At 38.5% G+C, this 27,047-nt stretch overlaps 1 protein-coding gene across 11 annotated transcripts in view; it reads right to left on the minus strand.

Moving 5' to 3' along the window:
* Positions 1–2,992: 2,992 nt before the first annotated feature.
* pcloa (piccolo presynaptic cytomatrix protein a) overlaps positions 2,993–27,047 on the minus strand; it is a 65,418-nt gene continuing 41,363 nt past the window's right edge. For 3 of the 11 annotated variants that reach the window (XM_044186325.1, XM_044186319.1, XM_044186323.1), the window contains 20 exons: positions 26,821–26,868; positions 26,136–26,218; positions 25,812–25,887; positions 23,977–24,102; positions 20,999–21,107; positions 20,497–20,561; positions 19,663–19,847; positions 19,218–19,268; positions 18,833–18,963; positions 16,471–16,497; positions 15,179–15,272; positions 14,495–14,566; positions 14,161–14,407; positions 13,269–13,526; positions 11,952–12,140; positions 10,677–10,818; positions 10,415–10,476; positions 8,578–8,718; positions 6,586–6,731; positions 2,993–6,245 (listed from right to left, as the gene is read on the minus strand). In XM_044186325.1, the coding sequence (XP_044042260.1) occupies positions 6,102–6,245; positions 6,586–6,731; positions 8,578–8,718; positions 10,415–10,476; positions 10,677–10,818; positions 11,952–12,140; positions 13,269–13,526; positions 14,161–14,407; positions 14,495–14,566; positions 15,179–15,272; positions 16,471–16,497; positions 18,833–18,963; positions 19,218–19,268; positions 19,663–19,847; positions 20,497–20,561; positions 20,999–21,107; positions 23,977–24,102; positions 25,812–25,887; positions 26,136–26,218; positions 26,821–26,868 (2,396 nt within the window). In that variant the 3' untranslated portion in view covers positions 2,993–6,101. Of the gene's footprint in view, positions 6,246–6,585; positions 6,732–8,577; positions 8,719–10,414; positions 10,477–10,676; positions 10,902–11,951; positions 12,141–13,268; positions 13,527–14,160; positions 14,408–14,494; positions 14,567–15,178; positions 15,273–16,470; positions 16,498–18,832; positions 18,964–19,217; positions 19,269–19,662; positions 19,848–20,496; positions 20,562–20,998; positions 21,108–23,976; positions 24,103–25,811; positions 25,888–26,135; positions 26,219–26,820; positions 26,869–27,047 lie in introns of those variants that run through there. The other 8 variants (XM_044186320.1, XM_044186327.1, XM_044186322.1 and 5 more) reach the window with 8 other exon arrangements.

Here is a 27,047-nt window from a genome sequence, read left to right on the forward strand (position 1 = left end):
GATGTTTGATGAAAAAGCTGACTGAGGTGTGAGGTGCTGAGGTGGTGTGTGTTTAAATAAATCTCTCCAACTCGTTTTTATTTTGTGACAGACTCAGCAGGCAGAAGCAGGTTGTTTGTAGTTGCAGCTGCAGAGTCACCGCCCAGCAGGTGCTGACACACATAATACATCCACAGACTGTCTGTGAACGCAAACACACAAATACATGCACATACACACACACGTTTGTTGTTCTTCTGTCTCACAGTCTGTCTCTGAAAATAAAAATGCAACAAAAAATGAAAATGCATTCAAGCATTCAATGTATCATTTTCTTTGTGAAATCTGACCTCACGTTTTTGAGTCAAAGGTCCAAAAGAAATCATCACAGAAAGAGACCATTGGATGAATGCAAAATGAGTTTTTCACTCCCCCTGCAGGCAGAATTAAATAAATTCTGGCACTCATATTTCAACCCAAACTTTAAAGGTGGGATATACGATTCTGAAGAAATCCAATACCATGACAGATACCATGATATAGAGCGAACAACAACAACACGTAACTAATGTTAGCCAGGTTGTGGGTTAGCAAACTGTCCCTACAGTTGCTGCTGCAAAGCTAACAGCCAGAGAGGACGAGACGTTTCCCAGAGCCAGCACACCAGCTCCAGATAGCGATACTCACAACTCTCCTGCTACTATAGCAAACATCACAACAACAGCATATCTTGGCAAACTATATAAAGTAAGCTAAATGTCCATGGGCAAGTCATTAAACGTTACCTGACACTCAAATCATGGCTGGAATGGCTGGAATAGTGTTGTGTGGCTTGATCCAAGCCACTTTGTTTGTTTCCTATTTACAGTGCCAGGGCTGTCTACAAACAGAGTTATATTTCAGCGCACACACAGACGGGACAGCTAGCTGACTGTGAGGAGATATTCGCTGAATTTGACAAAAAGACGTGTATTGGATTAGAATCGCATACCCCATATATGTATGTAGAATATGCAAATTGTCTATGAGTAGGCTACTAGGATACTAGTATTTAAAATGCAAAATGTTTCTAAACTTGTACAATATTGCGTGCAATATTATGACAACAGAGAAGCACAGAAGAAATGAAAGTAGAAAGAGCAAATTAATCAGAAACCCAAAATTGTGATGTTGAGAAACCTTGCACTAAAATGGATAATGTACTATCATCGTGGATTAAACCTTCCTTCAATTAGATGATGTTGTTTTAATGTTGTGTGATGTTGTCATAATGTTGTGTGAACACATAAATAAAATGAAAAATGGGTGACAAGAAGACCTGTGATGTAGCTCAGCATAAAATAAACTTATGCTCTCAGTGCCCTGGAATGTTTTTCAAGCCTGCAGCTCATCATCAGGCACAAAAACAATCCAATCCAATCCACATTTAAACACACGACAAACTCAGAAAACAAACACTACATGTCCAGTCTTTAAAGCCATTGGCTGCTACTAAAAATAACAATTAATTCCTTTTCATCAGCATCATTTTATTTCATCAAGTATTACATCAGCTGCTGGTGCACCCAAGCTACAGGCACATTCTTCAAGTCTTTATGACTTGACACAGTTGTATCCAATGGAAGCTGATTCTCAAAATAAAGGTTGAACAGAAGACAGGACAGTACTCAGCTGCTCATTTCTACAAACTACTTGGCTTGTCCGTGAGCTTGTATTGTCTCAGACTGGTTTAGAGCTGGCCTTCCAAACCATCACTGCTGACCAAATCTAACCCCACCCAAATGTTTTAAAATCAGAAAATGATATGTAACACACAAATACACATATTTCAAAAGAAAAAATTCCAATCGTCTGAGGCATATCAAATGCTATTGCTTACAATTTACCAAAGAATGCTATTTTAATCTTTGAAATGACCCTAGTTTGCAATCCAAGAACAAGTAAAGTACTATTTTCAGGAATATTTGTGTGGTGGGTCAAATTCTCAGGAAATATGCTGCATTTAAGTGAAGGTTTTTTTTTTACCATTGTGTGTCCCTCCACCATTGGCCTCTCAAATGGCTTTGAAATGTCCTTTCCTATCCATTCATGGTACACAAATCAGTACTGCCGTGTTAGAACTACCAAGGTAGAGGACCAATGACACTTAGATTTGTGAGACCACTAAAAAAGTACAATACACACAAGGAGGCAGATATAAACTCTGGTTATTGTCACAACCTAGCTCAATGAAAGAAGAGGACAAGGAAGAGGAAAGACCACCCATGAGTTGCAACTAAGTAAATAAATAAAAAAATGTATTTATCTTACCTAGCTAAAACTGAAATGAAATATCAAAATGGAAACATGTAGGATTGATGGAACATCAGTGTTTTTGTGATGCGGAGAGGATGAAAGGAAAACTGTCTGACTGCTACAAGTGCAGCAAGCAGTCAGAGCAGGTGAATTCCATTCAGCTTCAGCTGGTATTGTACATGCTGGCTCACCTCTCACACTTTCCCTACTATGACAAGTCAAAATGTCTGCTGTGAAAAAAGGCCTATATAAGAAATAACTAAAAGCATCTGAAACACAGAGAGTAGCAGGAAATACAACCAAATTTGATCTTATAGAAATCACATGTCACCTATATCAATGGAAACATTGGGCCTGCCTTTGCAAGTAAATCTTGAACTAATATGTGAGCATAAAGGCCCTATACACACACCAGGTGCTGATTAGACCTCCTCTCACCTTGAAGTTGGATGGAGACATGCCACGGACAACCAAGGAGGTTGCTATGGACTTGTAATTCATTGGGCAGTGCTTGAAATGAAAGCACATGGCACCATCTTGTGGTTATATTCTGTTACTTCACATCATTGGTATCATCATCTGCAAACCAGCAATGAAATCTCTCAGGGAGTTTTAAAAAGTAAAGATGACCAAAAATAAACCCGTTTTTCTAAATAAAACTGTGTTATGATAAATAATGCAATATTCAGTATATATCAAAGTCAATACACAACAACACTTAATTTGTACTGATATTTAATATTTAGACATGGGGCAACAGCCATTTTTACAGCACAATTTGCATAATTTATCAATACCTCCTGTATACAATCACAAAACCATGACAGTATTTTTTTTTTCTGTTTACTTACAAGTGAAAAACCAGACAGGTTTTACAAACATAATCTTTGTACAGTCAGCACACATCATCAATAATTTTAATAGGTTTTCTTCATAATGTCTTCCTCTATAACATTTTATTCTATATCTTTCTCTACCTCATTCTTTTTTTTCTTTTATAATATCTGGACACAAAAATAGTATGAACCACCAACAAAACATGCAACATCCAGTGTGAGCACATTTAAATTCTCCTGCAACAGCTTGAGTTGTTAAGATAGACTTCTGTGTAGTTAGACTCTGGTAAACCTTTAGTGTTTGGTGTAAAGGGTCGGGTAAATCTGGGTCCCTATAGACAGACATAAGGTCGTTTCTCAGACTGTCCACTGTACATTGATCGAGAGAAAAACAACTTCCTTTTACTTCTATGATCACACACCTTTTTTGTCTGCTAAAAGACCTATTGCTCTCCAAATCCCAGTATAAAAAAGCTATGTATTTACATGGTTGGAAATAGAGATGGCATCTGTGTGTGTGTGTGTGTGTGTGTGGTTGTGTGTGTGTAATTCCTTGTGTGTTACGAGAGATTTTAAAGTTGATATTTTTAGACAGACAACACTTAAAAGAAGAGATATGCATTACAGCCGATGACATGCATGGACGTGGTATGAAGATGCTACACACACAAGCACATGGGTATAAAGATAAGAAAAACAAAAAAACACACTGAACTTAAAACTACTATCATTTCAGGTATAACGTCCATTGATTACAATGTTGTCTTTTTTGGTCATGTCTCATACACGTACTGGAAAATGAAATTATTCAAAGGGGTAGTGCATAAAAAGATGGGAATCATTTGAATAGGAATGTTATTTTCTCTTATCTTGATTCACAGCTACGTAAAATTTGGGATCTGTGCATGTTAATTTCCGTATGTGAGTGTGTGTTCGTGCACAAGGGCAAAAAAGTTAGTTCTCTGAGTTTCAGGCCCTCTAAACCTTGTAAACAAGCACTACATTGTGTATAAAAACAAAATTTCTCAACTGTTTCTATGTACAACTGATATGTACTGTAAACAAATATAATACAACGTATGAAATAGTCTCACAGGCAATAAATAAAGACTCATATAGCAATACAAAATAACACATTAAATAAAAAAATCATATTAAAGGAATAATCATTTCATGGAGGACATGAAAACACAGCGGTGCAAAAGAAAAATCAATATAAATGTTTTCTCACATGTGTCACATTTCTGGCAAGTCAAGATGCAGTTACCACCTTTATACAGTAGATGTTGCATAGAAATCCCTCAGATATTAAATGTAGTTTCACTGCTAAGTTTGACTGAAAATGCTGAATGAACCAGCTGTCCTTCCTCTTGACCCCCTTACAAACACACAGGATGACCTTTCTCAAGACATATTGGGCATAGTAGATTTATAAAGACACATAAAGACACAACATTGACGATTTGAAGTGTAAGTGGTAATATCAAGACAACACAGATGTGACAAAAAAGCTGGGACAAAACATTATCATGCTACTGTAATAGCATTGTCGTATCTTAGAATGGTAATAGTGCTTTTTCTTGGATAGTTGCCGGCACATTTGTCTTTTGTTCGCTACAATATCTCCTAATATTGTCATCGCTTTGCTTTACCTCCACTTGGGAAAAAAAAAATCTCTGGCTATCTAATTTTTAGCAGGATGATGATGTCAGTTTTACATTCTATGCAGAAAAAGTGCAAAATACCACAAAAGCGTGCGTTGTTGAGTTGGTCCTACAAACAAAAGCAGGACTGATATAAGACTCGTAATGTGCTTCAGTCTCACAAACAAAAACAAGAAATACTTAAATCTCTTATGGTAAATGTCTCACATTCTAAGGGGCATCATGGATAAATAAAACCTCTATGTCACAATCCTCAAGACTCGGTTGTCTGTGATAAAGATATCTGTATATCTATTTATATGTTATAATAATTTCCAGCTATGACACTTCAGTATATACAAAGTGAACCTTAGAGGTGTTTTTTTGTGTGCAGAACACATGGCACTGCATACCAAATAGACAGACTCATGCGCACAATATATAGTGCCCAATTTTATATATATCAATATTGATCCTTTATCAAACAATAATCATCATTTAATAGAACTCAGTTTACACTTACGGAGAGAAAAGATGGGGTCTAAAGTGAACAAGGAGATGGTTTTGTTAGTAAATTTAAAATCATGCTTGGTGAGATTTTTTTTCTCTTGAACTGGAATGCTAGGTAGTGTGTTATAAAATATACTATGCTCCCTTCCCAGGATATATTTTTAAGTACTTAAATAATTAAGGAGAAGACAAATGATAGAACTCTACGCTAATATCATAATACAAAAATAAATAAGAGGTCTCCGTGGCGGAGTCTTCAATATTTCATTTCCAAAATGCTTTGTAAATCAATAAAACTCTGCGGTCATAATAAAGCAATGAGGAAAATCTTTCATGGATAAAACATCTAAGTGTGTCCATTCCCTGTAGAATTAAAATTTCTCTTCTGCGTAAATGACTGTGTGCAAAGTTGTCTTAATAATTGTGTGCATGTGTGTGTGTGTGTGTGTGTTGTGAATTAAAGTGTGTAATACCTGGTTGATTCCGCACTTGACCTCTGAACTCAGCACCTGTGTTCTCCTCAGCCCTGGCTACACTACTGTACACTGTACGTCCTGTAAACTGGTGTTCATTCCCTGTAAACACATAACTACTTCCTCCAAACTTTCCGCATGACAGAAATCATCATCAGAACTGCCCATATGAACGAAAGCATCAAAACTCAAAGTATACGAGCCCTGAAACAAAGATTGAAGAAAGAGATATTTTGCCCCCTGCTGTACCCAAACCACCCTTTTCGCCCAACCCACAAGAGTGGATCAGTGTTACAGATGTTGCACCTAGATGCCAGAAACCTCTTCGTGCCCGCTCAGGTTTAGTTTTTTTTAGACAGAGTCTCCTACGAGTGGATCTGGGCGGTGCTGGCAAGAAGCTTGTGCCAGCTCACCACTCGCTTGCGTAGATCAACTTTGTCCAGCCACACGTAGGCCTCCCCAATGAGGGTCTTCTTTACAAACTTCCCGCCATTGGACACCAGGAACAGCTGGTGTGAAAAGAACAGAAAGCAGGATGTCATATGATTGAGTATTTAAAGGTTTACAAGAGATAGGTGTATGATTAAAGGAATAGTTTGACTTTTCAAGCTAGCTGTTTCCAGTGTTTATGCTAAGCTAAGCTAACCATCTCCTGGTTCTAGCTTCATACCAGCATACGTACACAAAAGTGGTATCAGTGTTCTCATCTAACTCTCAGCAAGAAAGCGAATAACCATATTAAAAAAAATAGGAATTTCTTTAGCTGTTGATTAGAGATTGTGTATATTTTTAAAATGTGTAGCTTTCATCCTGCTGTGTGTGTGCATGTGTTAGGGACTTGGGGATTACCTGTAGAGAGTGTCCGGTGGGGTTCATACTGAAGCGGAAGGTTTCGTTAAATGATGGCTCACGGTCATGACGACACACTCTGGTCTTCTTCTTGATGATCCTTTTCTGGGTGGCGATGTTCACCACATAGAGCTTCACATAAAGATCTGTGGATGCACACACACATCAATGTAAAGCTGATATCATACTGCTATGAATGTGTCATTTCTTGAGACATTTCAACTGTTAATGTATTTATTTATAGTATAATGTTTCAATTTTATACATAACAGACTGTTTTTGTTTCATGCTATTTTTCCATTTTGTATATTGTCTATACATACAGTATATTTAGCCTACTTTGTGTGTATACTTCTGCTTTTATATGTTATGTTTATAGTGTTTAATGACCCAATCAGAAACCCTGCATACAGAATTATGCAAACACAATCTACACCCAGGCACTAATGTTCATCTCCCTTATAACAGATTTATTATAAAAAACAATTAACCATAGAGGGAAACCTAACTTTCAATTGTGCCTATACAGAAAAAAATATTAAAAAGTAAAGTGACTATATTTTCACATGTAGTTTAAGATGGCTTTTGGTCATTAATATTGGAGATTGGTGGAGTTTAAATTTTTTCTGCAGCCAGCCACTAGAGGGCAATAAGCGAACTGTTACACCGAAGACTTTGGTGTTTGTTTAGAAAGCCAAGGCCACTTAACATGTAGAGAAGAAACTCTAAAGATACATACAAACACCAAAACCAGCTTTAGAGATAGTCACAGATGCACATAGACAGCAATAAAGTGTTAATGCTATGAGTCACTGCTACACTTTCTTATAATTTAGAGCAGCTACTGTACATACTGTCAATGGAAACAACCCTTTGTGTGCAGATCGAATCTGGAAGCAAATGCAAATCAAACAAGTGGCAGGCAGCTTGGGTATTAGGATGTAAATATTACAAGAGGAGGTGAGTTGGGCGGCAATCTGCGTTTTATCGAGGGAAGAGAAGTCTGATTTTGATGTGTACACCAGAGACACGTCTGTCAGGTTCCCATGTAATCTATCGAAATAATGTTGTATATAGATACCACATTAGACATTGTGACTCAGGGTGCTGCTAGTTTTCTATCCTACAACATACTTATAATAATAACATTAATTTTTCATCTTGGGTGTTAACCAAAAGTTTCCATCTGGGCATGGCTTGCTATTTCTAACTGTAAAATAGTAATAAATTGTACTATCATCAAATGTGACATACCTTTTTCTTTCAGCACCAATTTAGCTCTTAATTCTTGTCAGTTATTTAACTTTAAAAATAACTTTTTATTATTTTTTTTGAAGAAACTTATTCTAGTCATTAAAACTCAGAAAAGATTACAAATAAATATTGATTTTTACTTTCAAATATCTGGGAGTCTTTACTGTCTGTAATTTTGGTTCTGTGCTCACTTATGTCAGCATTTGTCTCTAGGCATTTTTCTTGATATTCACTTCACTGCTGGTATTGTCCAAGTGGACACAGTGACAAGAGGCTTGCATGTTTGTGCATGACCTACTCCTGTCTTAATGATGTTTTTAACCTTGCACATATATATTATTGGAGACTAGGTAAATATATGCCCAATGCTGCTTTCCAAGGGAATGTTGGCTGGAAAACACTATCACGACACCTGTGGTTCTGCATCTAGAAAAACTGGCAAGGATTTTGTGGTATGTCAGATGCCAATCTTTCTAAACAAGTGTCTGTGTGGGCCTCCCAGCTGTCAAATATTAACAATGATATGTGTTGCATAAAATTGTCTTTGAATGCTGTGAAAAGATTTTGAAGAGTTTTGAAAGAAGTGGGGAACATAAGTGAAAATAATAAACCAGAAGGTAATAAATTAAGAATCTTTTTTGAGTTCTGCATGTTGAGATTTTGTCAAAGTGATTTTTTGTGTGTATGCAAGCATAACATGGAAGGTGCATGTATGCTGTCATGTGTATAGTTACTTTCCATTACCAGGCAGGTGGTCTGGAGTCTTGAACTTGTAGGTGATGTTGCGACATTGAAGAATCTCGAGGACCAGTTGCTCACCCTCTGTCTTCATCTCCTTCTTCAGAGCGATCTTTATCTCCCCCATTACCTGGGACTTACCTTAATACACACACACACAAATGGAATCAGCTAGGCACAGTCAAATATATACCACATATAGGTTTGAGTTTGTTTCTCAGCTAGTATTCAGTGCCTATTCTATCAATTTACTCCCAGTGTCTCAGTTCTCTTACTCACTCTTTGAAATGTTTGAAATGTTCTCTTCTGTGTGTGACTGGCCTCTGCTGGACACTAAGTGTACTCTCATGATGAGTAAAATCAAACATGGCCTGAAAGCAATCACATTTATGTCTTTAACAAGGATGGGACGAAGTTATGAGGAGCGCTTCCTGGCCTCTGGTTGCCTTGGCAACTGAATAGAAATGACAGTTTTGAAAGCTGACCCTGGCAAAAGGTAAGGGTAGCCACTGTGTCTGTAAATGTGTATGTGTGTGTGTGGACTTGTATTTGTATCTTTGTGAGGACCAATATCAGTTTTAAACCATCACAGTGAGGACATTTCTGCATTTTGAGGACATTTTGAGCAGTCCTCACTACTTCAAAGGACTGTAGGTTATAACTTGGTTTAGGTTAGAATTAGGTTTAGGTAGGTGTGGGGTAAGGCATTTAGTTGTGATGGTTAACATTAGGATTAGGGGCTAGGGAATGCATTATGTCAATTAGGGTCCTCACAAATATAGAAAGGCAAACGTGTGTGTGTGTGTGTTTATGACCAGAAACGAGGGAACAGAGAGCAGAAGATAAAGAAATGAAAAAAACATGCGGTTAAGAATAAATGTGTCCGTGTGTGTATTAAACTTCAGTCTCACACTTTGCTGTAAATGTGAAAGTGAGATAACAAACCTCAGGTCTTTCTAGCTTTTTTATGGTCATCTTTGCACCTTTGCATTTGTCAGAATTACGTGACTCAAAACTTCACAGGCAGGAAGGAGAAATGAGCAAAACCAGCAAGGATAGATTGATCAAAAAAACCCTGTAAATTAATTAATTAATAGGTCTACATATAATTTGAATGGCGCATATAAACATTTTAAATGAACAAACAAAGAAACTATAAAGATAATAATAATAATAATAATTCATATAGCACCTTTCATAGCACCTTTCATATAAGAAATGCAAAAGGATAGAATGCCATAGTAAATGTAAAATAAACTAAAATTAAGATGAGAATGGAATACATGCATCTTCACATGAAAATAGACACAGAATGATAGAATGCCATACTTATTGTAAAATAATAACATAACATGAGGTGGGAAATAAAACCCACTAAATAATAATAATAAAATAATAAAATTAAAAAGTAAAAATATAAAGTAAAATACATAAAATCTAGTAAAATACAGCATTTCAAAAGAAGTGCAGCAGTGCATAAATGCGAAGCAAAGCATGATAAAAAAACATGTTAAAATAAATAAGAAAAGACAAAAAAGGGAAAATTAATAGACAACAAATTAGTATTTCATTTCATTTCATTTTACTATGTCTACTAATCCATGAGGCTGGACATCTGAATGCAAATACTGTACCGGATAGTGGTAAAAGTTGAGATTACTTTGTTAGAATTCAGTTAGAACAGTTTGAAGCTTTTCCTTTTTTTTTTTTTTTTTTCTCGCTTACTCAGCCCTAAAATGCTAAAAATGCATGTATTAATGTATGGGTTTTAATACTACAAGGCATCAAGACAAAAAATTCTGAATACACACACACATACATGTACTGTATGTCTAACCTTCAATGTCACTGTGTCCCATTGATGATTTCATCATGTCTGTGCCGTTTGGGATCTTTCCACTAAAGAGAGGGGAAACAAAATCCTGGAAATTACAAAACTACACAACAGTTTAATATATTGTACTATATATTTTCTGCTTTGAATGGGGTCGGGTGTCTGGGTATAGTGAAAGTAGTAGTTTAGCATCAAATGAACATTTATAATCTAAAATGTGAAACCAAGGCTTTTTAAGATAAAAGTATTAAATAAGCCGACTCACAATCGGGGCACCTGGAAGATGGCACTGTCCACCTCGTTTGTCTCTCCGTCTTCGTCCAATAGGCTGTAGGCGCTGCCACTCAAGCCGCTGTCCAGTGAGGCTGCTGTGACCGGGGCATCACTGGATCTGTAGCTCGACCGAGCTGTGCAGAGATACGACCACACCCATCACGACAAAGAGACAGGAAGAAAAATTGCACCTCTGCCGGGTCCAAGAATGTAAAAACTAGGGCCAAGAAGCATTAGTTAATATCTGCATCAACTAAAATCCATCATAATCAACTTAATACTTAAAATAATTTATGTCGCAGTCAAAAGGGAAGCTTATTCAAAGCACAAAGGACTGGATTGTAATGAATAGCACACAAACACTGAGGACTAGCAAGAAGCATATGAACAAACAATGTACTTAGAATCTTTCTCTCAGACAAAGACAAGACAGTAATAATTCACATATAAAGCTTTAACATCAAACAGACAAATAAACCCAGAGAAATATCACATGTATATGTTTACATAAAAGTAGACCAAACAAGAGGCACGTAGACCCTACTGACATTGTTAGTCTTTCTATATGAAGTATTAATAATAATCTATTATCTCAATCTCAGCAGTAGTTTAGTTTAAAAATCTAATTACATGAATATAGTTTCATATCTGAAGGAGTTTAAAGGATGTTTATGAGTGTACCTTTTTCACAGATGTTTTTAAAAAACCTGTTTATATGCAACATATTTTAGATGATACTCTTTAAGAAATACATGTTTAAATGTTTTACCACATTTTATTCTCAAACAGCTGATCGGGGAGTGTGATAGAGTATGAATGATGTGAGATGTGTGGATGTGGTGCAGAACAGGATCCATGTCGACACGTCTTTCTTTCAGGCCACTCAACACATTGTCGGATTGCAAAAGCTCACTAATACCAGTTCAATGAAGCAATGGGGGAGTTATGACGCAGCAGATGTGGCAGTGGCACAGTGTTAACTCTCAGTGAATCATATGACAGTTTGAGACATTCATTTCCTGATATTAGTGAACTGTGTTGGCCGTTAAGAAAGTGTGTCTCGCTGCATGAATCTCTGGTGATGTGGCTGAGTGCAACTTTCTCTCTGTCTTGGCTCTTTTATTAGCTTGTAAGACTCCCCTCTCTCTTTCTGCAGGTGTGCGTTAGTAGTATCGCATCCTCTCTTTCTCTCACTCTCTCTTTCTCTCCTTGCTCCATCTGTGCTTCAGTCACACGACAGAGAGGAGACTCTTGGGCAAACTCTCACCTCCGATGCTCTGCGGCCTCTCTTCTGACACAGCTTTCCTGAGGGTCAGGTGTCTGCCGTCTGCTCTGCTCCTTTTGGCCGACACAACCGATGGCAGGGCAGGCAGCCAATCGGACTGGGCTCTCTGAATGGTGAGCACGCCCACTACGCTGTGTCTCTGGTGCCTCAGTGAGAGGCGGCCTCTTTGGCCTGGATGTGTTTGTTTTCGCAGGCGCAGGTCAGATGTCAGGGAGTCAACGCCAGGAAACAAAGGTCATGGGGTCGCAGTTTAAGATGGAAGGAGGGAGGAGCGAGATGGAGATTCAGAGAGCGGTTCATCTTCACCATGGCAACCAGCTTGACTGTCAATCACATGCAGCCACAGTGTGCAGTGCACATTTGCCCCTTCTGCATGTCTCTAAGATGCAGGGTGTGCAGCATTTACTGAGGTGCATTGTGGGTCCGGTAGTTGTTCAAACAAAAAAACGGGGTTAGCGGACTGCATGCACAGCCATCTCAGTGGAGGAGCTTCAGAAAAGCTGGTCGTTGCTTGTTAACGAAAAGGACATAAAAAAATTATAAAAACCAAAAGAGGTTAATGATATTTTAGGGAGGGGGTGGGATTGCAACTTTCTTCTGTTTTACTGCTTGGATCAATAAATCCAAAATATTTAACTGCAAGCTGGCGGCAGAAACCTCTCTTGGAAGCAGAAACTTTTTCCCGGTGAACTCTGCTCCATTAACTGACCTTGTAGCAACAAAGTCTATAATTTGCTAGTCTTGTCATTTGAGAGAGCTGGAGATTGACACTAAGTGACAGATTTCGCTGATTTGTTCCTTCAAAATATGTCCTGCAACTCTGCGGTTTCTTATTCAGATTTTACTTTTACTTATCCTTAAACCTATGTAAAAGTAATTATTTCTGTTTAACTTCATAGTAACTACTACTTAACTTCAAGTAGTATTAGAAAATAGGATTTATTGCCTATTTTAATAGTTAAAGGTTTTAAAATAGTTAGAACTGGCCTTCAGTAAGCAATCATTAGGCCTCTTTGGGTTAATTGAAAAAGGGTCAAACTTAGGAAGGTCAAAGACAGTGTGTTACAGTACAGGCGAGGTGCTGGTTCTACACACTTGTGAGTACATACAGAAGAGAAGCGGTGAGAGGTTGACACACTGTGAATACAACGGGGGAGAGGACCAGAGGGTGTAAAGGGTGAGGGAAACCAAGAATAGAAAAGGAAACTAAAGGAACAGAAAAAAAGAACTCAACAGACGGTAGAACAGATGAGAGCGAGGAGGCCATGCTGCGTAGGCTTTATTTGCGTCTTGGTTTACTTGGTTGGAGGCGTTGTGGCGGCTGCTGCTGTGACTGCTGTGGGGCATCGCCCGTTGCTATGGCAGCGCCTCTGCCACTTCCAGTGCCGCTGTCCTGATGGTGTTGCCGTGCAGCACTTTTGCTGGAGCGTGAAGCGCCGTGCGAGCGAGAGTGTTGGCTGTGTCCATGGCTGTGGCTTTGGCTCTGACCCTCGGACGGGGAAGGCTTCGATGTGCCAGGGCTACTGTGAGATTTCTCGATAGTGGGCACCTGCGTGTCTAAAACAACCAGATTCACCAAATTACCAAAAAAACTATTTTTTACTTTAGTAAACTTAGAGGCTGTTACCTTTTGTGTACCACCTGTGGTGGATGACTAGCTGGCTAGTCAGAAACTCCATTTAGCCAGCATGGTAACTGCCTTGTTAAGTCTAAGATCTTCAAGCATCCTCATTAAATTTGATGGTTATTTTTCTAAATTAGGGGAGCATTCAAAGCCTTCCACGGCCATGTTGCGTTAGAAGAAAGGTAGAGGGAAGCTAAGGCTAGACCTCTGAGCTGGGTGACATCATGGCAACCAAGAAAACAGACCATGAGAAAGCAAAAAGCATGAAGCTTAAGCTATGATTGGTGTGCAAAAATGGACATAGGAAGGTGCTGGTATAAAGAAAAGACTGAAGTGAGAGAAACAGGTGGACAGTGGTAGACAGAGATAGTGGGAAGAAAAAGATGAGAGAAGCAGTGACAGAAAGAGAGCACAAAGTAAGAGAAGTGTGAAGAAGAAAAAAGAAGAAAGAAAAACAGAGAAAAGAGAAGAGGGAAACAGAAACAGCAGAAGCAGCAGAGTACAGAAGGTTGTTAGGGGATGACGTTGATAAAGTCAAGCAGGTGAGGGAATTTCATTGTGTCCTACCCTTGGCCGGATCTGGAAAGATCCCGTGGCTTCGGCTCTTAATGACTGACGATTTTGGGGAATCCTGATTGTCATGTGAGGAGCCAGTGGTTTTAGGGGAGGAGTGCAGTGAGGAGGGTTTAGAGGAACTGTGGCGGCCCTGGCCTGAGTGGGAGCGTCGGTGGTGTTCCCCCTCGCTCTGCTCCTTTAGGGGGAGCCACCGCGGGATGTTGTCCAGCTGGGCTGTGTTGGAAAGGTCTATAAGGACCTGGGAGCAAACACAGCAGTTTAATGGGCATATACATAAAAAGTAGTGGTTACTGGTTAATGTATGGATATTATCAAAGAGGTTTACCTCTCCTAAGAAATCATTAGAGGAGCACTTGTCATAGTCCCACACGCTCACCTCCAGGGTCTTCTTCCTCAGCTGATACACACACACAGTTAAAGAGTTAATGTATCTTTATTGTAATTTATCTTGGTTGAGTACATAATAAAATGGCAAAATATACCTTAAAGAAAAAACATATCTGGGCTTAAAGTGGGAGCAGATATTCAGGCGGCTTAGAAAAACAGACAACAGAAGTCCACAAATTTGCTATGAATGATCCAATGAATCTAAAATGGGATCTAAAATGATATAATTAAATCCCAATGGCATATCCATCTGCTCTACTAAAACCAGTGGCCACAATGCAAGTCAGCATGCCAGAAGAGAAAAGGCAATATTTCATATTGTGTTTTTTGTATCATTTTAACATGGAAGTTGGTAAAATGTGAGTTCTCTTCTTTGTGCTGTACATACATTGACTGTTGTAGATATAGAAAGTATACTACACAATATTAACATAATTTTGTCAAGTTATTAATACACAATCTTTAAATCACACTGTCAAACTTTTTAGATGTAATATGACCCAGGGTTTGTGGCGTTGGTTCACATGCTGCTTCTGTGCATACCTTTAAGTACACATCAAAAGGTGTGTGACATTGAATGTGTGCAACTATGCCTGAGACAAATGTGTGTATGACCACATACTTGCTCCAGGAGGATGTTTTTATAGATGACAGTCTGGTTCCACTCGGGGTTGATACTCTTGCCTGCGTGTTTGGTTCTCCTCTTGTTTTCAGCACTGGGGGAACACATCACAACAAGATACACTTGGTCACAGACATGCAAAAGCCCTGCAGATTAGTGGACCACCACAATGCAGTGAGCACAATATAGTGGAGTAGGGCACAATGTGACAGTAGAAGGGAGAGAATGAATGCAATGCACATTGTTTGGACGGTAACAATGTATGGGCCTACGTGCATGGACGGCAGGGTACGATGTCAGGGTGTGCTGCAAAAAAGTCCATTTTGATGTCCATCAAGTCATTTAGTCTCATGAAATTTTGATGTCCTAAAACAAGTGAAAATATATGCCAGCGAGGACGACTTATTAAGGATCAAATTTGTTGAAAAAACGTTTTATTAAGTGCCAATAACTCAACCAGGTAAATCATTCTGTCGAACACTGAATTGCAAATAAACCCCAAAAACTTGTTTTGAAAAATCCTTAAAGAAGTCAATTTGCATAAGAAACAATGGCATAATCTGACTTCACTGACTAATTATTTCACCTGTTTTGAGGAAAATATAGGATATTGAGGATATACTTAATGTCACAGCAGACTCATGGGAATAGAATTAATGACTTGTTAAGTTGGATGTTTTTTGCAGTGTGTATGATTTGATTTAAGATTGTAGGATACGAGTAAGTCTGTAAGAGTTAGTTTGGTAAAGACAAGGACAATCTACTGTTTATTGGAAAATAATGAAATGAATAAGGACTGCAGAGCAAAATCATGGGAGTGTGTATTGAATGTGGCGGGGCATCGAGGATACAGTAAGATGTCAGGGCACGATGTATTACTGAGGGATTTTAATCACAAAACAGGGACAAACTAAAGGGTGTCAGATTCAATGTTAGGATTCAAATTACAATGGTTAGGAAAAAAACAGACCATCTACCAGGAAAACACAACAGTTAGCTGGGAAAACATTAATTGGCAGTACAGGGGAATATATGTTGATGTGATTAGTGATTAGGGATTCAACTCCTCTAAAATGCAATTCAAAGAGACTAAGTCTTAAGGTGAGTGGAACGTCATGAGAATATGGGGACCAGGGAAAATGCACAATTTAAGGGAGTTAGAGGAACTGACTTGTATCAATAAGCTTCCGATCAGTTAGAAAACAACCTGGATGTTTTGTTACCTTCACCAAATTGACAACCAAATTTCAACCAAAACAGAACCAAAGTACCAAAGTGGGCAAGTCACATACCTGGCGTTCTGGACAACCATGACCTGACTGAGATGGTCCAGCATGCATTAAATATAGAGAACAACATACAGAAACAATAGTCAGAGGGAGGGTGGGGGGTCAAAGAGAGAGTCTGTGGACTGTGAGTGTGTATGTGGGAAGGGGAGATCACTGTATTTAGGTTTAGTGTGGGATTTATTAGTGTGTTTGGGAAAGGGGGGCGGAAAACTCTGGTGTGCTGCAGCGGTGGATTGAATTCGTGCTTTAGTGTCTCATGAATAACATGTATGTATGTTGAGAGGGCTTTCAGGTGATGTGACGCATCCACTGACAACCGTAGTGGAGATCTGCTGCTCATGGGCCCACTGATTGGAACAACTGAATGCATTTCTAATTCTTCTTGGTGCTAGGACTAGAACCCAATCCTTTAGTATGTAAACACAAAATCTAATCTAATTTGTGTTTACATAGTTTGTTAGCTAGCAAATAATTACTTTACCGAGCACCACTGTGTATAGTTGAAAGTGGTATTTTTTTAAATGTGAAAATCATAAAGATTAACACTCGAATCTTCGCTGACCTAAACTACAAGTTGTAGTGCTTTGAACAACAGAACAACAACCCAAATTTGGAAACAAATGTACATTACATTTTCAAGTTAAGATGGAATTATGCTTCTGCGGAAATACGCGTGAACATCTTTGCAAACCTACACAGAGAAGGGTGTTATGGGTAACTGTAGATCGCAGAATCTCGCAGAGGAGCCGACGCACACACCTCCAAGATCTCAACAACAGGTAGTGCATGTCAAGCAAGCTGATTGGTTGATCAAACATCCTGTTGAAAAGTTTTCTCAATCTTTTCTTTCATAGTTTGGCCGTACATTTCACGATAGTACTGCCACAAGTGCCCATCTTGTTATTGTTCTGTCCGTTTACACTGATAAATCCCAATTCTTTTATGTTTGTTTCACGGATGAAGTGGTTTGTTTACACTGTCTCCAGGGTGAAACTGATTTTCGTTTCCTGATTTCTTCTACATTTTCTTTACATTGAGATTTGCTAAACGTAATACTGCTTCCTAGTGGACATATGTGTTATACCCCCAATCTGTACAAGTATAAAAACACACACATGTGAATATGTCTGAATGACACTCGTGTACATTGACTTACGAGCAGCCAAAGAAGCATAATTCCAGCTATAAACACATTGACATGTAAATGTACGTTACTTTCACCAGTGAACAATTTTTTTCCCCTCTATCCTGGTTTCTGTGTGTTAAACTATTATTTATAACCACCCGGTTCACTGCAGGAACTCCATGTGGTTCAGGAGATCTGTGATGCAACTGAAAAGCCTCTGTATGGATTGCAGTTGGTGCTCTTATAGCAGTGAGCATGTCTGTGTATACACACATGTAGCATATACACAAGTATTTGCACACATGTGCTTAAGTGTGCATGTTTCCGTAACCACTTTCAGTAGGGTGGCTGCAGGGCTTGTGGGTGCCACTCTTCCAGTCCCTTTAGCATAACCCTAACCCTGTCTAAAATCCACAGTTTGCATCTGCAAGAATCTGTGTCAAACTGAAGGCCTGTGAGAGTGGCGGCTGCAAAGCCCATATATCATTGCTTTTATCTGAAACGATCCCAGGAAAAAACACTCTTAAGGGACCTCATACAGCAGAGAAGGTGGGAGAGCCAATTACATTATAGTGCATTTACAGTGAGAAAAGAGCCCTGGACGTATGAGGGAGTGTGGATCGTATAGCAAGTAAATATGAGAGCTATTGATTTTGGCTGCACTCACACCTACAGTAAAACACCCATCAACAGGGGCAAAATCAACACAAGTACACTAGCAACTTCATATCATTATATAATATTTATGTCATTCAGCAGCGATAAGGGGCTGATGAATCCCGTAACAAGGAGTTCATATCACTTGAAGACACTGGAACTACCTGACAAAACATAACATCTGATGGACCTGATGTGCAGTGTATAGGTGTTATGGAATTGATACCAAAGAAAGGTCATGTGCTGCACACTGAAAGATGTCATGGTAAGCCAAAATCAATTGTAAATCGATTTTTAAAATGAATGGAAATCAGGTTTGATCTTAACAAAGTGGCTGCCTTTTTAGCCTGGATGTCGATGGAATATCTAAGCAGGTATATCACTCAAATTCCTTCTCCAAAAGTGGCTGAAAAAGACAGAAAACTATGAAAACAGACACATCTTTTACACTCCTATATCTCTAAATCAACATAATTGGTACAGCTACAATATTTTTCTCATCTTATTATTTATCCTAAACTGATCTTGTTCCTGTTCTGAACTACTTAAGGTGTGCTTGCAGCTTCCACACCCTTGACTCACCCTCTCCCAGGTAGGAGATACACTTTAACAAATGGGTCAGAGTAGCCATTGTTGTCCCGTGGAACAAGGTTTCTGGCCTGCAGGACGTGAACGATCAAGTTGCCAAGCTGCTTGTCGTAGTGGATTTGAAGCTGCAAAAAGAAGCACATTGAATTAGAATAGATTCAAATGCATTTGGGGAGAGAAACAATGTAAGACAACTGAAAACTGAGTAAAGAATTAATAGTTTTAAGAACATAATATTCAGGCTTCACTTTGTATTTTCTTGCATTTATTTAATTTAATGTTTTTTGAAATGCAAAAAGACTAAACAGTGATCCCATTCTATACTCTTACATCTAAGCATTTAAACTTAAACATTACAGAGCTCATCCTTTTCACAGACCTGTATCTCTCCAGAGATGGGGTGGGACTGGTTCTTCGTTCCCTCTGCAGTCTGTAAGAGATAAAAGCAACATGCTTAGATACTGCTAGCAAAAATCTGTAGGTGGATATTTTGTGTTTACTGGGTTTTCATGCTGTACACTACGTACTGAACTGAGCTGTGCTTTATGCAGTGCTTAAGGCTAAACTATAAGTTAAACTCTCGAAATTGATGCATCTCTGCATCTGTTTAAATATTTTAGAAAATTTACAAGTGGTGAATTCTTACATTTTTTTCCGTTTCTGGCATTGTCACAATTCTTTGCTAAATGTTTTATTGATAATAAAAGAAGCTACCTAATGTGGTAGATTTTAAATAGACAAAATAAATTCCACAAATGTTATGTTCAAGCTGGGAAAATGGGATACAAACTATAAATAGGTCTCCCCCAGCCCCCCCGACTCGCCTTGCTGCTTTGGCGTTTCTTGCTGACAGAGGGTGATCCTGGCTGAGCGGGGCTGGAGGTCGCTGAGGTGGTGACGGGCAGGCCGGAGGAAGAAGTGGAGGTGGGCGCCTGCTGCTGGGACACTTTTTGGAGCTCAGCTGCCAGCTGCTTGGGGTCAACACCTGGAGACCTGGGAGGTCTGTCACCTAGAAGGGTCACACCAGACACACAAGAGCATCATTATATATTATTATTATTATCGTATTTATTATTATAAACCCATGCATGCAGACAAAGGCAAGAACACATACAGAACAGAGAAAGTGATTTTTTTTTAGCTTTTAATTATCAAGAAAAAGTTGATTTAACATGCTTTTCTCTTCTCCAGCAATACACAGCTTGAACGGTGTTCCATTGCAACCATAATCGATTACCCACAAAGTGAGTATGTGAAGCTGGGACTGTCCAAGGATTCAAACCAACAACCCTCTGGTCACCAGTCTGCTTCTTTAACTTCTAGGCCACATTCCATTGAAAAGGAAGAGGCCAACAGAAATCATGAACAGACAACTTCGAGTTGGATATCAAGGCTGTAAAGTGTGGTAGCCCTTTTGAGAACAATCTAATGTTCCCAGTGTAATGCAGACAGAAATAGGAAATAGGTCACGAGTAATGCATGGCTGAACTTGAGAAAAGAGAGAATTGTAGATGAAAGTGATATGAGAAGAGAGTCTAAAAATTGCAATAGACAAAAATTTATTTGGAAATACTGAGAAGGCAGGGACAGTGGTGAGGGGTAAGTGAGAGGCAGCAATTGCATGTTGGGGTTGGAGTTATAGAAATACTGTAGCTCACCTTTGCTGTGCTCATGGAAATCCAGGTGCTCGGAACCTTCAGACTCAGCCAGCATGTTGAGATCACTGAAACACAGGAAAATTATGTCATATAATTCTGAAAATTTAAACTCAAGTAGAAGGGAGAAAACAGAGAGAATAAGCAAAATGAAAACTGAAGAACAATATACAGTTGATGAAGAAAAAATGGAAGATTAGGTTCTATTCTAAAGATGGATGTTTCATAGAATTTAATGTGTGATTTAGGGGAAAATAGAGCTTTTCAAAATCATGACAATGACTGGAAAAAAGAAAGAAGAGTAGAGGGGGATGTTAAGGAGATCAAGAGGCAGGAAATGTAAAAAGATCAATGATTGGATTAGGAAGATAATGGATCAAAGTTAAATTTGAGAGTGATGATTAGAGTGTGAGGAAGAAAATTAAAAAAATAACAAGGATGAGTAGAATATACTAACAACGGAATGTAGGAGAGAAAGATAGAACGTGACTAAGGTTATACTCACAGTCTGACACACACTTCTGCCTCATTACACGGCTGTCCGACGAGCCCTTGTACCTCTTCATAGGTTTTCCCTGTCAGAAGAACACCATTCCACTCCAGGACTTGCATTCCTATACACAATTACACATTTGCACACAGCCATACACAAGCACACACAACAAAACAATCAAAATACAGTATACTTAAAAGGATATCTACTGATTCCATATTTATCCAATATACAGTACAAACATTTCACCTCAAACCAAAACCAAATCAAAGCCTTGAAGTGAGTAGCTCTTTAAATTATTAAAGGGGTCAATTCATTCTAAAAATAAATTCATGTTGACCCGAATGAATGAGGGACCAGTTCAGGGTCTAATATCCATCATTTGATTAAATTCACAGTGAGCAATCTTTTGAGAGAAAACAAGCTTTGATTCTTGTACTCAAACGACATGTGCACCAGACTGCAAGCCAAAACTGGAGAGATAAATGCTGGTGACAGCCTCAACAGCAGCAGTGTGACAAAGCTGCTCGTGGAGCACTCAGGCACAGAACTGGGTTAAAATGAACATGAAAATTGCCTCATGTTATTTTTGCTATAAAACTATCATTTGTAGGATAACGTTTCAAACATGATGCATTATAGCCTGGATAGAATACAAAATCCAATCAGATGCTATTTTCTCGAATCTAGTCCAGCAATGACAAATGTTTAAGTAGTAGAAGTAAAAGCTCATATGAATCCACACAGCACAGCAAACCCACTCCATCTACCAAAACACACCCTGCACACAGGCAGGACTTACACAGATTGAAACAGCTCATCAGGAGGGTCTTCTGTTTGCGACGATACTCTCTAGCTGCATGGGTGAGTGACAGGGAAGCTGCTGTAGTTTCACCCTGATATTATCAAAATTGTTCGCACTCAATGGCTTGCATTTGTGTTGCAGTTTGCACACATTCAAAGAAAGCATGTATTTGTACACACACTCTGTTTCTGTCCCTCTGTGACACTAAGCCTCTACGCCTGTTGAATCTGACATTTCTCCATTTTTACATGACGGAGGGTGAGACGCTGTGTTCCCACTGGTAGAGCCAAAGTACTTTGCAGCCATTCTACTCAGTGTTGATGACAGGGTTATGAGTGTTATCATGGTTGACTTGGCTAACAACAACGCAGATGCATCTTGACTCTTGGACTGATACAATCATCAACAGCTTCAGCCTATACCATAGACTTCTTTCTGTACATAGAGTAATAATGCATCAGGACTAGTACAGAAACGGCTGGACAACGACGGCTAAGACAGGGTAAGATTACACTAATGGGTAGCAGAGGGGTATAGCAGAAAAGCAGAGCAGAGTTGATAGGAAGCAGTTGACATAATAAACAGTATGATACAATATGATACAATACAATACCTTGGTATTGATATTATTCCATATTTGACCTAAATTAAGTGATTAATTGTCATTACACTAATTGATATAAAGTGAATGTCTCCTATTAATTTTAAAATATTTGTTTTGTATTTTTAGCAGCAGTGTGGCTCTAGGGATGGCAATGTCAAACAGGTGTGGATTGCTGTGAAATTCACTACAGACATTCAAGGTCACTAGAGAACAAAATCTAATGACTTGGGTGATCCTCAGCCAGTTCATCTAGCACCATCATCATGTCAAAATGTGTCCAAAACCTGCAAAACTAATGACATTCCTGTCAGTCTCAGCTTTACTGTTTAGTGCTAATTAGCAAATGTTAGCATGTTAACATGCTAAATTAAGATGGTGAACATGATGAACATTACACCTGCTAAACATTTGCATGTTAGCATTGTCATTGTGAGCAATTAGCATGCTGATGTTAGCATTTAGCTCAAAGCACTGTGCCTAATTAGTGCCTCACAGTGCTGCTAGCATGGCTACATGATCTACATTTATATTTCCCTGCTTCACAATAAAATATGCATTCATTTTGCTATTAAGTTACATTGGGGATCTAGTAACTCCCACTATGTTGTAAAGAAAATCAGTTTTTCAATTCAAGAAAAAATCTGTAAGCTACATTAAGCTGCAATTTTTTCACCATTGTTCCCAATTGTATTTGTTTTATTTGTATTTTTTCATTAAGCAATTTTCGCTAGAACCCTTTTGTAATGTCCTCATAAAGAAGTGGAGAGAGAAAAACACAGAAGAGACAGCAATGTAAAAAGATTTAAAAAAAGGAAATGGAAGGAAACAAGAAACAAGAACACAAAGTATGAAAAGAAATGCTCACGCTCAAACACACACACACGCATAGAGCACAGACAGATGGATAGCACACTACACAGGTCCAAACCAGCCAGTATTTCTCTCTCCCTATCTCACCATCCATAGATCTCCAGTGTGGCAGCTTCAAAAAGGCTCAGGCAACAGCTTCACCAATTGTCCGACACCCTCAATGTGGCTCAACACAGAGATTAAAGGGGACTATGAGTAGACAGATGGACTGGGAGGGTGAGAGGGTTAACTGTTCCCAGACTCCCCCATGTGAAATCAATACCACCTCGTGAAATGTGTTCCTGTTGATATACCACACAGCAATTTATCCTGAGGTAGTGTCAGTGAGAGGTGTGTAAGGGTGAAATCATAGGTCATATATCTGTGGGTAAGTGCACAATGGTTATGACTTGGTGAAATAGAAAAACTGCTGCTGTTGCAGTTTCAACCTACTGTATATGAAACAGAAGTAGTGTAACTGACTGAAAATCTCCATTATAATTCGTCTAAAGGTTGTTTTTATAAATATATCCAATATTACCAAAAACAACTTCTGCTTTATAAACTCTCCACCGCTGCTGGCAACCAGTGGCTTCATATTTACCAGACAGACATGAGAGTGGTATCAATCTTCTTACCTCCCGCAAAGCAAATAGCATATTCCCCAAAACAGTTGATTGCAACATTTTTTTTTTTGCACAAAGGGATGTTTAATTTGGTAAAAGAGCTTACCTTCAAGAATCTTTCCTGTTTGTTCTGCAGCTCCACCCGGTAGGACTTTGGCAACATAGGCTCCAATGTCTCCATTACAGCCAGGGACCTCTTTCCCTCCAACCACACGGATACCCAGACCATTTCCTGTTTAGGACCAAAAACAAATATTGGTGAGGGGCATTATTAATTAGTCTGTATAGTTTGTAGTCTCAATGGTGTTTAAGATCTACTTTTTTTGTAATGTCCACACACACATGCAGACTCAATACAGAGAAAAAAGGAGAAAGTATGGACACAAATATACTGCCCTACGAATGCTACATATTTGGTCAAAATTGAGTTAAGACAGGATTTTGACTTTCACCTGTTTGACCGCAAGTATTATGGCATTGAAATGATTAAGTAATTTCTGTGAGACAGCATGTAAAATTGTCACAGAGAGAAAGATAAGTAGACAGCTAAAGCAGGAGAAATGTATCAAGTGAAAGCCATCTCCCCAGGCTTAGCTAAAGCTTTAGCTTAAGCTACAACTACATTTACTTGCTGATTTTTCTCTACCTGTAACCTGTAATTGAAAAATATCCACTTAGATGAACCAGCATCTTGGTAAATTAGTTCATTATTCCACATAACTAAAACTGAGGTAGTAGCTAAATCCATTCATAATGGTAAACCTCAGCTAAGGTAACGAGCTTAGCAGAGTATTGTTATCTCAGCTTTGACTAGTGAAATTCTTGTGATTTGGTGTGGTTAAGCTACTTAAATCACATATTTAAATGTAATTATAGATACATTTCTTATTGATTTCAAAATACTGTAAAAAAAAAAAATAGACAAAAAGTGACATTTTTTTGTAGATAGTGTATTTTCCCCAGGGGTTCGTTTGATTTTTTAGGTATAATGTTGGTTAAATGGCAGCTACGGTTTGTAGGTACTTAGTCAGCCTGAAAAAGGCATAAAAATTAAGGCATTACAACCTTTCTGTTACTGTTTGCTGGCCATCTTGAAAACTTCAAATAATTTTTTCAGTTTTACTGCTTCTGTAGTTCCTACTCTCTGCCTTTGTCGAGCAGTATAGAAATCAGCATACATGCCAACCCCTCTACTGACTATTTACAAATCACATATGGATCTATTATATGTCCCTCCACAGGTCACACATAAAAATGCCTTCCCCTACACTGGCCCAGAACTTCCCTCATTTTATAGTAGGAAACACTTTAACATGGTTATGGAAGTGAGAACAAAAAGAATGAGACAAAATGACTCAGTTCAGCACCGGGCCCTCATAAACAAAATGCTTCCTTAGTGGGCTGTTTGTTAATTGCGTAAGATAATCCTGTGACTGTGAGGGATACGCCATTTTGAGCATGGCAATGACTGATGAGCGTGGAGAAGAGCCAAATCAAAAGGGAAGCCAGGAAATGAAATGTCTGCCTGCTTTGAGCCTGGAGGAATGGTGTGATGGAACGTAATGGCAGGGGAAGTGACTTGCCACTTTCTTGAGATCTGGCATGAATATCAAGTAAATAAAATGCATGAAGCATACTAGTCATACTCTATAAACCTAATGTGACGTTATGATCCATATTAATGTGTACATTTTACTGTCTTTATCCTTTTTAAATCATTTTCTGTTTTATTATCAAATTAAATAAAAGGAAACAATGTCTATGGTGTAAACTGCATATTTGATGCAGTCAGTAAACAATGGGGTCAATAAAATATAATGCATGGATTGCAGTCAATAACACATTAGCTTGTAATATATGCCTCTTTGAATGCATATCATTCCTACTCTTAGCATGCTGCTGTTGTTATTGAATGAAATGTAGTAAACTGTGGTACTTTACCTGAGACACTGCGGTCTTTGGGATCCCTCTGCAGTTTGACCCTGAGATGAGGGAAGGGGTAATACGGGCCTTTTCCCTATGGCCCATACACAATGGTGAATGGGAAACAGTTAAGTATGGATTCTTTGCAACATGGACATATATGTGGCATTTAAGTGCCTTGTGTTAACATGTGAACTTATATACAGTACCACATATAGATATCCAGATGATTGAGTGTGGGTGCATGCATTTCATTACTGCTTGGACTTGGTGTACAGTACATTTAAGAATTGTGCTAGTGTTTACGTGTAAAGTGTGTTTGAGTGTTTTTTCCTGTTTCACCTGTCTCTTCTCTTGTCCGTTCTCTGACCGTCCGTCTCTAGGTTTGTCAAACCAGTCTGTTTCTTCTTGTCTAAGGTGGTAGGCTTCAGGGATAAAAACAAGCACTACTTCAGAACCAATCTGAGAACCTGGACTTTTTCACCTTACTATTAGTTTCTTCAGTTCATATAAAGGTGATTACATGACATTAAGCAAAATTGAGATAAAAAATATGAGGAAAACAAGGGCCAGAAAAAGTGTTGATTGATTATTTCACTATCATGTGAAAAGGGGAAAGGATGCCAAGCAACACAACATTTTTCACAGGTATTGTAAAATAAGCAGGAAAAAAATGCAGTCTGAGAGTGAATAAACTGTAAAGTATTAGTACAGTATGTATAGTAGCATAATATAAACCTATAGTGCGGTAATTTTCTATGAATGTAAATTTTGGGTATGTACATATTTCGCATTATTCCCTAACTCCAGTTGTTAGGAAAGTGAATGTGTTTCTCCTAAAACATACATGTGACATTTTTGCAATGTAAAATCATTGAAATTTAAAGTGGTATTTATTTTTGCATTTTACAAGTGTCTTAAACCTCCCCAACATTTTGTCATCATTTTCTGGTGATGTGCATTTGACTTGTGGTGCAGGTTAATATGTTAGATAATGGATGACTAAAGAACTGAACTAATACTCTACCATTGGTTGCATCGTCTCTGTTCAAAGCCATCAGGGAATCACTTAGGGCTGGAATCAAGGCAAATGGGTTTACATTGCAAAATGATGGGATCCATATGAATTTATTAACAAGAGGTTATGCTGCATTCAAGACAACTCAGAACTGGGATCTTTAAACATTTAAACCAGAAAGATAAACAATGGTACCTCTATTAGAATCTGAACTAAAACTATCACATTTTTCATCC

The sequence above is a fragment of the Siniperca chuatsi genome, linkage group LG23 (assembly GCF_020085105.1).
Source record: "Siniperca chuatsi isolate FFG_IHB_CAS linkage group LG23, ASM2008510v1, whole genome shotgun sequence".
NCBI classification, from domain to species: Eukaryota; Metazoa; Chordata; class Actinopteri; order Centrarchiformes; family Sinipercidae; genus Siniperca; species Siniperca chuatsi.